General features: G+C 35.1%; 1 protein-coding gene across 1 annotated transcript; it reads right to left on the bottom strand.

Annotated features, from left to right (window-relative positions):
* Positions 1-6771: 6771 nt before the first annotated feature.
* LOC103950118 (transcription factor MYC2-like) lies at positions 6772-10454 on the bottom strand. Its single transcript, XM_009361267.3, has 2 exons — positions 9315-10454; positions 6772-7699 (listed from the first exon to the last, which is right to left on the bottom strand). The coding sequence occupies exons 1-2, from the start codon at positions 10111-10113 to the stop codon at positions 6939-6941; spliced, it is 1560 nt and encodes a 519-aa protein (XP_009359542.2). The 5' UTR covers positions 10114-10454; the 3' UTR covers positions 6772-6938.
* Positions 10455-11115: the final 661 nt, after the last annotated feature.

The raw sequence follows: 11115 nt of genomic DNA, 5'->3' as shown, positions 1-11115 counted from the left end.
AATGAGGCACTGCATACTTTTGCTTCTTCTTCAATTTCAACGCTCGAGACTTCATTCTCTTCTTCACTTTTTTTCCGTTGTCTCTTCCACCATATCTTGGCCACCGGACTGAAAGTGAGTTGAGCATGCATAACTTCAGTTTTTGGCTCAATTCCAAACTCTCTTCCATAATTCGAGCAGTGGAGTTCAAAAGGATCCTTGGAAGACCTTAGAATGAAAGAATCATCAACATTTGGTTCAATGGAATCTGTCATGTAGCATTCTGTAACACTTGATAGAGGTGGACTTGGTTCAAACAATTGAAAATCCGACTTATCGCATCCCTTGTCTCTATCTCTGTCGTCTCCCTCCTTTCGGCTTCCTAACTTGATGTTTGGCTCCTTTCTATGTGGATTCGTGAAGCCTTGCAGAAAGGGAAACTCCTCTTCATAAGTAGGAATTTTAGAAAGTGGTGTGGCATCATTGTCTTCGTCTTCTGCTGCCATTTTGGTTAGTCCACCAAACTGGTTGTACATCTTTTCCTCACTTTCGAGTTTTTCAGTTGCATTGACTTGTACATGGCACACACTTTGCTCAATGGGATTAGCTTCAGGTTCGCTTGAAAATATTTCTCCGTCTCTTTCTCTCAATATCGCAGCAAGTTGTCCAACTTGCTTCTCCAATTTTGCTATTGCATGAGCGTGTGCTTGCTCCTCTTGTTGCAACTTTTGTTGGAACGCTTGCTACCCTTGTTAGAACCCTCGCTGCCCTTGTTGGAGAGCTTGCAAAATTTGAGAGGCGGTTTGTTGATATTGCGTATTAGCTTGAATCATCAGTGCAAAAGTTTATTCCCGTGAAGGTTTTATGGTTCCACGGGTGTGGCTTCTTGTATAAACTCTGAGAATTGAGCACTAGGCCAATGTTCCATTGGAAATTGTTGATGCCAAGCCATCGGGTAGTTTCCTACAAAAAGAAAACGTAAAATAGTGAAAGAAGGAATGAAAGAAAACTAGTTGATGAAAAAGAGAAATTAAACCAAAGAACTACTACTCTTAATAACTCACGGATTACAAACAAAAGAATCCAATTTAGAAGACTAGAAGACTTGGGTTGGTATAGATGAATGAAAAGACAAAAGAAGGTATCCAAACAGAATATGACAACCGAACACTTCATAGCCAGACAGGGAGAAAGTCTACTTGACAATTCAATAATGGGAATGCAACCAACGACGATTTTTTTTTTTTTTTTTTTGTAATAATATAAAACAGAAAATAGAAAGAAGGAAAAATAGAATTTAGTAAAACGTAATCAACAAGTCAAATTGGGATTAAGGGACAATCCTCGGCAACAGCGCAAAAAACTTGATGTATATTTAAACTAACCTAAATAATAGATCAATTTAAACCAAATTAAACTCGCAAGCGCACAAATTGATTGTAGTAATATATGCAAATACAAGGTTGATCCCACAGGGATTGCTTTAACTCCAATTTAACCGATTAATCACGCTAAACTTAATTAAACAAACAAAGGATAGATTGAATTGAATAATTGATTAAGACTAAACTTAACAAGAAAAATAAAAGGCAATTAACTAAAACAAACACACGACACAAGAAAGCCTAAGGTTATGAATCCACCAATAACAATCCTATTTACTTTTCCTTGAGCCAATTACTATCCAATGACCATGCCAATAAGGTATGAATTAATCCTTGGTCAGACATCAACTCTTGTATCTCTACATGATAATTATATACTATTGGTTAGGCATACAATTAAACACATAAAAACCCATTAAGCATAGAAGAATCATGTCAACCAAGTAGGACTAACTTGATATTGGTCATCCTCACTAGTTTGTCTACTCTTCTTAATCTTAGTGCCAATAAACCTAATTGATATTAGTCATCCTCATAGATTTATCTAAATATCTAGATGCAAAATTCCTAAAGGTGATCAATCATTAGAAACTCAAACCTAGAATAAAATACCCACAAAGATTAAGAATATAACATGGCATAGAATCGGATAATAGTTAACAAAGTACTTTGCAAATATTCATGTCATGGCTTCATCATAAACCTTAGAAAATAACTTAGTTACACATAGAAATAAAAATAAAAGAAAGATAGAACTCGGAATCCATGGCAAAGCATGTCCTTAAGCTCTTCTTCACAAATTGTAGAAATGGTGAATGGTAGTATGGTGCGGTGGTATGGATTGATGGATGGATCCCTTAAAGAGAGCTTAGGGCACTTATTTATACTAGAAAACCCTAAAAGGTCTGGGAGAAAGTCTCCTAAAATAAAACAAACTCCTAAACAATTAATGACACAAACTAAGAACGAATCCTTCTTGACTTGGGAAACACGTCATCTGTCTTGCACGCCAGTTTTGGGGTCGATTTATTTTTTGGAAAATTCTATAAAAAGATGGGAAACATTGCTTTATCTCTTATCTTTCCAAATCAGGAAAGCCTCCAAATATTCATTCTCCTACAGCTGCGCAATTCTGACGGGAATACAACTTCTGCGGGATTCATTTGTGAAACTGGAATGAATGGCTTCATGGAAAATTATGAAATTTGGATACAACGATCTTCAGCCTCTTAGCTTCCTTCTCTAGTTGGCCTTGCATCAAAACCTCTTCGGAAAGTTGAATTATTGCCAAAAACGTTCTAAGTGCGCAGATTGGCTGAAACAGAGAAAAGGAAAGTAATAAGGCTCTTTTAAGACCAATTACTTAACAAAACTTAGGGATAATTAATATGAAAATATGATAAATAATGCACCTATCAGTTGTGTAGAATGAGGGTCTATGCTTGACTTCTTGTTGGATTGCTTGAAAATAACAATGGCTGGCTATTAACATGAAGAGTTTGGTTTTGCTCACCCATCATTTCAGTTAGTATTAGAATGAGATTAAAGTGTGAAGGACAAATCTCACCTCAGTGAAGGATCAAACTCTACAAAGGTATAAGGAGTTGATGCACTTCTCATATTGTCAGGTTTCATGGTGAAACCTTAACTTTCTTTATATCAAAGCGCTAGTTGGCCATGTATGAAGCCCAACGGCCAAAGGTTCTCCACTTCACTCAATTTTTTGTCCACATAATTAACTTGAATCCTCATACGTGAGGGGTGTATGAGAATGTGAATGAATAAATCCAACATAGGTGATAGACCAGCCTTGTAAGGCTTATAAAGAGTTGGGTTACTTACCAATTGGTTTTATGGTGAAACCTCAACTTTTATTTTTTATTTTTTTAATCATGCTCTCTTGATATGAAATTAAGAGTGAGAAATCACGCATTCCTTGGTCATCTAGTAAAAGAACAATTTCAACGAGTTTCCATACCTTTTGCAGTTGAATTAGACCTTCTCTGTTTTAACAAACTTATAAGGGTACATGTTTGCTCACCACTCTCAAGTGGGGATAATACTCATCACCCTACTTATTACCATTGGATAAGTTTAAATTTTGAGATTTGTCTATCCACTATACAGATCTCAAAATTTAAACTCATCCAATTGTGATAAATAGGTAGTAAGCATGCTGGGTTGCGCTTATTGTTTGAGTTGTGCCTTGGCTCTGGGTTGTAGTATCAACTACTAGGTTTGGGCTTGGGCTTGCATGCTTGGGCCCCACGAATGGGTGTAAGAAGAGGTACATTAATGATTACTGGGGTTACAACAATGCAGGGTGTGGGACCATGTTTTTTCAAGGGCGAAGTAAGGCTGATCCGAATACAGTTACCTCAAAAGTCCGGTCATGGACTTACCAGTTTCGAGCAGAGCTGTATTAGATGGAGTAGCAGTGTTACCATCACTCTACTCTGGGGCACTAGGTGGAGTCCTAGCGACTCCGCTGGATGACCATGCTTGTTCTACAAGACACGAGGAAATGCAAATGAAGTCGAGAAAGTGTATATATTTAGTAGATATTGTTGATATGCTGTAGATACTTGGAAGATCTGTTAAAATGATGTTGATATATTGGTACCAATACATAAATAAAACATTGTTAATATTTGGTACCAATTTCGTTGTTCAAGTGGCTCTATGTATAATAGTGGGTCTTTTTGACCAACTTGTGCTACATGTTTAATTTAAGAGTAATCCTAGGGAGACTGAATTTGTAAGGGTAATGTTAGATAGACTAAATTTGTAGACAAAATTTGCAAACTAAATGATGTGACACTAATAAGACTGAGCACGTTTATCAATGCTTAAGTAATAATTCAAGCATCAATTTTCACATTATTTAGTTTACAAAATTTTGCTTATAAATTTAGTCTTTCTAGCATTACCCAATTAATGGACATTGTCCTTCATGAATCAATGGTGACAATGTCCTACCATGTGGTTCCCGTACAAATAGTGGCGAAGCTAGGATTTTCTGAGGGGAGGGTAAAAATTTAAAAGAGTGCAAGGTTCAATTGAAGCGGTTGCTTTCACATTGGAGAGTGCAAAGTTTTGAGTCAATATTCATAACAAAAAATTGTCTCTTCACCAAAGCGGTTGTAAGCGGTAATATCAAAGTCATGTAAGAAGCTTAAATTGGTTAGGATTAGATTCTAAAAAACTTGAGACCATTCATTAATCCCATCACAGCCTTCTCCTCCAAGTTGTGGCGGATCATAATTTTAATATTGGGTGGTCCCAATATTCAAGCTAAAAAAAATTATTAGATTAAAATACCATTGAAATATTAAACGATAAATTACAACTTTTTATTCATAATCTTTATACAAACAACAATTTAGTGTGACCCTTTTCCATCATTTTTTAATAAGATCATTAATTCCTTGCAATTAAGAAAAATTATTTCTCAAACACATAGAATAAATATAAATATCAAATTGATCATGAAATGCCTAATTAAGTTGATCTTGAAGTGTCGATAGGTACGTGAAGCTTGGGAAGAGATTGGTGGTGTGTTGATGATGGTGGACTCCGGTTGGGTGGAGTGGGATTTAGGAAATGGAGGATTAGGGAGTTATTTTGGGTGTGGTGGACTTTCTTACAAAGTTGAGCTTTTTGTTTTTTTTGTTTTTTATAATAAAAAATAGTGAGGCTATTAGCCCCCCACGTGACCTAGGTGGTGTACAACACATCAATGCTCATTGTTTTACTTAAAAACTCAAGTGAACTAGATAGCATGTGACTTAGTATGCCTTTTGAATAGAAATTGATCGTCTTCTTCTCTCCTTCTGGTTTGTAGAAAGCCAAAACATTGCAACTGCTAAAAATCTGATGCCTTTGTTTGCGACAGAACCAGCACTTGACCCTTGATTTCAACAAGAGCGGAAGGGCTGAACTAGCGCTCCTAGGCATGTTTTCCAACGAAAGGAGTGGCGGCTGCCACTCCTCGCCCCCACGTAGCTTCACCACAGCTACAAATGAGTAATTGACTCATTCCAAATAGGAAAAGAATAAGCAAGGATATCAAAAATATACTAATTGTTGCATTCTTAATACTGAAGACCAAAATCACTTATTCTTAGAGTGTTAGTTTGCTAAGGATATATGGGATGCTTTTCAATTCAACCGACTAACTATATATGGGATGCTCTTCAATTCAACGGACTAACTACCCAGTTAATGATGGAAATGTAATTGATTGGTTAAATGCTTTACCTAACTCTGAAAATAAGGAATTGAGCCAGTCAAGTATGGCTTTGTTAGGAAAATATGGAACGCTAGAAATGATATTGAATTCAGGAAGTCTAAACCTGTTCCCAGAACTTCTTTTAGTTATGCTATCAGTGTTGGAAGTTCCTTCTTCAATGCCAACAATAAGGTTCAAGATCACACAGCAGGCAGAAGTATGGAGAAGATTATGTGGACCAGACCATTCATTTTCATACAAACTTTGATGAGTCCGTTATTCAGAACATGGTGGCAGCATGCTTCATTATCAGAGATCATCTTGGTAAGCCGGTGATTGATGGGGCTCAAATTTTGGGAGAGAACACCATCTCTTAGTGGAGGCGATAGCGCTACGATGGGCTTTAAAATGGGCCTAGAGTAAAAAACTAAGATCCCGTTTGTATTATTATTATTATTATTATTTATAAAAAATTGCTTTACTTTAAAGTTAAGAAATAAAAAAGTATTTGGTAAAAATAAAATATTCTTCTTATTTTTAAAGAATGGTCTTCAAACATCAGTTTTTCAAAGCAATATATAGGTTGTTTTTATAAAAAGAAGACTTATAAAAAACAGAGTTGACATTTTAATGAATATTTTAATTCATGTTATACCCTCATTAATTTTAAAAAATGGTATTATTTATCCTTGTACATATATTTTATCCTTGAAAAACAAAGTGACCACCGCTGCCACCACGACCACTGCTGCTGCTGCCACCGCCTTTACCGCAATTGTATTGTAACCCTGAACCCCAACCACCACATCCCACTATTGGCACCACTATCATACCCTATCAAGTTAAAAAGGAAAGGTACTCTTAAATAATTAAAAATAAAAATCTATTAAAGATCAACAGAAACTAAAGTGTGTTCCCTTTTTTGTGTTGTGTCATACGATTGTTGGTTTCGTCACTATTTTGGGCTTAATACTTTGGCTATGTTATCGATACCTTATTTATTTATTTATTTATTTTTAGTACATCGATATTTTTACATTAGAAAAATGGAGAGTTCAACTATAAATTGATCTAATAAAATGGAAAAGTAAAGAATTCTCACTTAATTATAAACTTACACCGACTTTGAGGTACAACAAGAATTACCAATGTCAAATAAAATCATTAGCTAAGGAAGCTAAATAAATGAAACTTGTAATTTTTAGCGTAATGCTACACTTACCGCCTAGTTATATTATCATTTGTATCATCTCTCTAAAGATAGGGTCTACCAACACTTGTGGGTTGCGTCTTTATTAGATATATGATACAACTAGATGGTAAAAGTAGTATTTTTGTAATTTTTAAGAGTACCATCCTTTCATAATACCATTTCTCAATGCCTCCTTACCGGTAAACCCATAAGGCAATCTTGCCACAACATCTTGAACCATCAACTCTTTCACGCTCGATATGCTTGCATGGTAAACTTGTAGCCCTAGGCCTTTAAGTGCATTCATCAACTTAACATATGGGTAGTCTTCATCCGGACACTGAACACGTATAATGACGTCTGACCCCATAATCTTCACATCCACTTCCACAGCCGCAGCAGCTGCCCTATCACTATTACTGTTATTATTACTATTGCTATTATTACTAATATTATAATAAGAATAATGATGCTGGTCAACGATGGAGCTGGTGCTTTGGCTGGAGTGATGATCAAGATTGTTATTTGCATTATTGCCCGCTTTAGGTTTTTGTGTTTGTTCTTGGACTTTGGCCTCCAATTCCTCAACTTTTGATTTGAGTTCATTGATGTACAACACGGCATCAGCAAGCAAAGAGGACCTGTCCATTTTTGACACATTGGGAACAACTGACCGGAGGACATAGAATCGGTGGTTGAGCTTCTCCCTCCTCTGTCTCTCGGCCTCAACGTGGTTTAACAATTGTAATTCTCTACTTGCAGCTGCATGGTTTGATGATCTTCCTCTCTTTTTCAACCGAGTCATGTTCTCCGTATTCTCCGATGTGAAGTTGCCAACGGAGTCAGAAGGTGTTTCCGGTGACGACTCTCCTAGATTGATAGGTGCATCTTCGTTTTTACTACCACCTTGATCTAGAAAAAGTAGTATTAAACGTCAATGTTAAATTAGGTAAATCATTGAAATTATACACGTATACAAACAGTGTATTGTCCATCATTGAAAAAATTAGTGAAAATATGACTTTAGCCCTTCAAACTCCATTTTCTTTATATAAAACCCTACATAAATTTTTTGCTCAAAGAAAACCCAATGACTAGGATACACATAAGCAAATTCATTAACTTCATATTAATTCACACATTTTACATTTTCACATGCCTAAAATACCCCTATTACATACTTGATGTAGATAATTAATTGTAAGGAAATAGTAAATGATTTTGCAACAAGAAAAAAAAAGACATTAATGTTAAAAATTTATTGCATATTAATTTTTTAGAAAGCTATTGAATTTTCATAAAACTATTCGATTCAGTTTTTTCACCCTACTCTTGCATACTTTTGAATTTATCCTTTTTTTATTAATATATTAGAACATTGTATTTCATTATCTACATGCACATTAATTTACCTACGAACAATTATACCATGGGTGTAATTCGATGTATATTAAGAAGAAATATAGTTCGATGTATATTAAAAAAAAAGAAATAATTTACCTATATTAAGAAGAAATGTAGTTCGATGTATAGTATTAAAAATACTATGTTACACCCATGTTTATACAACAATAAAACGTGCCTAACATATCTAACAATACATGAAAAATAATTTACCTACAAGTTAGAGAAATGTTATTTGGTTGGGTGTAGTATAAATTTTTTTAATAATTGGAAAAATTAAATATAGCTAGGTGTAGCGTAATTTTTTTTTTATATATAATTAGAACAAATTAATTTACCTATAACAAAAGAAATGCAGTTTGATGTATAAAATCAACAATATTATGTTCCACTCATGTTTATACAACAACAAAACATGTGTAACATATATAACAATACATAGAAAATAATTTACCTACAAGTTAGAAGAATGTTATTTGATTCAAAATATATAATATAGGTGTAGTATTTTTTTTTTAAATAATTGAAACAAACTAATTTACCTACCAATTAATACGGATAAAATTGCTACAAAATATATCACGAAAAAAAAAATTACTTTTCTAGTTTCACATCGATACGGTTAATGCAAACACTTTTTTCATTTTATTTCACTTTTTCTACCACTTTTAATTTGGCATAAATTTAGGAATTTGGAAAAGGGACCATAAAGTATGAGTGGCATGAGTGTAAATAAATTGTATTAATATGTCAATAGTGTTCCTATATGTTTGCAAATTTTAAATTTGGGCTTAATCTGGATCTTTAAAGATAGATGGGTTTTTATCTAGAAATAATGAATTGTAAGGACCAAAATCTAAAGCACCCTTGAAATTATAGTACTTAAATTTTTTATGCGGAGTGCATTATCAGATATTTGGTGTACCACTAATAATTCTCAAAAGATTTTTTTTTTTTTTGTTAACCAAAAGAAATTGTTTAGTGATAGGTACTGATCATTGACCTTGCCATTTTTAGAACTTGATCTATATTTGATAATATCCACAAATAACCAATCAAGTTCGAACATGTACAAATCAAGTACTATAATTTGGTATTTGGTAAAATAGTTTTTGGTCCATACCTTGTCGAATCAATTCCTTTTGAGCTGCTGAAAACAGTCCATTTTCTAGGATAGGAACGAGTACATTGCCATCCCGGGTGGTCTGCTGCTTCGAGAGCTTCTTCTTGTTGTTGTTGTTCATGTTGATGTTGCCGTCTAATCCGAACAGCGACTTTGATAAATGTACAAGACCCCAGTCTTCTTTGATAACATCCAAAGAGGCCAGTTCAAGTACCCCAAAAGGAGTTGCAATGCAAACCAAAGTTTGGATTCCATGCATTCTTGCTTCTTTCACTCTCTCACACTCATAAAACTGAAAGTCGTGGTCACCTGCAAGCCAAACAAACCCACCAGAACCAAATGCCCTGCCGACAATATTTTTACTATTATTACCCTGGCTTGCAGAGAATGACTGGGTTAAAGAAAGGGTATAAAAGTAAAACCACTCGGAGTCAGTGACATCTTCACGATCCACGAGCCTCATGTCCAAATCCACCATGTCATCATGCAAAAGATCTTCAACTTCCCGGTTAATCACCTTACTTCTCTCTCCATTACTGAACCCAAACTTGGGTTGGTAACTGTTGATCACTCCACTGCTTCTTTCCGATGCCAAGTGATCGTGAGTGTTCCAAAAATGGCCGCCGGCCCATGACAGGGAAACTTGGTCGCTAATGCTGCCCTTGGAGGCTTGCCAGAAAATGGAATACACCCACCACTCGGACCTGTTCTGAACTATGAACTGTAGGCGCTGTTGAAATGTGAAGGAGGTTTCTTGGCAGAAAGTGGGTGGAGAGCATGAGGATATGATTTCTTCCATAGTATTTGCCCTAATTTGGTTTTGCTACAGAACGGCACTTTATGAAACAAGAGAGAGGAAGGTGAGAAGCAGAGCAGTGGAAGAAGAAAGTGAAGGAACTAAGAGAGCGAGGCTCTCAGTGAGTGGTGTGACTTTGCAAATTGTGATTTGGTTACGGGCATAAATATAGGGTAACCAATGCCTGGGTTTATGCCTTGCACTATTTGGACTTTGGGCTAATGGTGCCAAAATGTTATAAACACGGTTACATAATAGAATTTGTTTATTTAATTAGAAACAGAGGTTTTTTTTTTTTTAATGGGTTTGGATTCCATTGTAAGATCTTACTCATTCTCTCACCCCTGTAGTGTAAATACTATCGTTTGAAAGAGATTTACAATATATATATATATATATATATTTATTTATTTACAGTGGCATTTTAAAGTATGAATTCGATAATTGAATACTCATACTTTTTTATTCTAATATTGAAAAGGATATAAAATATGAAAATGGCTTTATTGTCGGGGAAAATAGAGTGGGATAGGATCTGTCACCACGTTCACGTGCTTATTTTTCAGCATCTGGCATGGCTTGATTTGATCTAACCTAATTCTCCTTTTCATATTCCGAGTCTCCTCATTCACCAAAAATTAAATCCGAGTTCCTCATCCTCACAATTCAGAAACCACGTGGGACTAGGAATTGTCATGAAAATTGGAAGAGCAGTGATTTTGAAAAAATTGTAGAAATTGTCCCCGAGTTATGACTCAATTGGAATAAGGGCACTCAAAATAAAAATTCGTTATTTGGTCTCAAAGACGTTTGACAAAGTGCTGAGATAGTAAGCCTAACTCCATTTATTTCTAGCAACCTGTCCCGATCGTCTTCTTGGTTGAACAATCTCAAAGCTTTGAACAAAAGAGATGGTGAGGTCGACGAGAAGATTTTCTAGAAAGTATGGCATTAAGGTAATAGAGCGAAAGAGATTATGATGTCGACAAGAAAATTTCATAATGA

Source organism: the organism of the source record quoted next, unplaced genomic scaffold (genome assembly GCF_019419815.1).
Source record: "Pyrus x bretschneideri cultivar Hongxiangsu unplaced genomic scaffold, Pyrus_bretschneideri_v1 Contig42, whole genome shotgun sequence".
Lineage (NCBI taxonomy): Eukaryota > Viridiplantae > Streptophyta > Magnoliopsida > Rosales > Rosaceae > Pyrus > Pyrus x bretschneideri.
The sequence above is the reverse complement of the archived record's forward strand: the minus strand, read 5'-3'. Positions and strand labels throughout refer to the sequence as shown.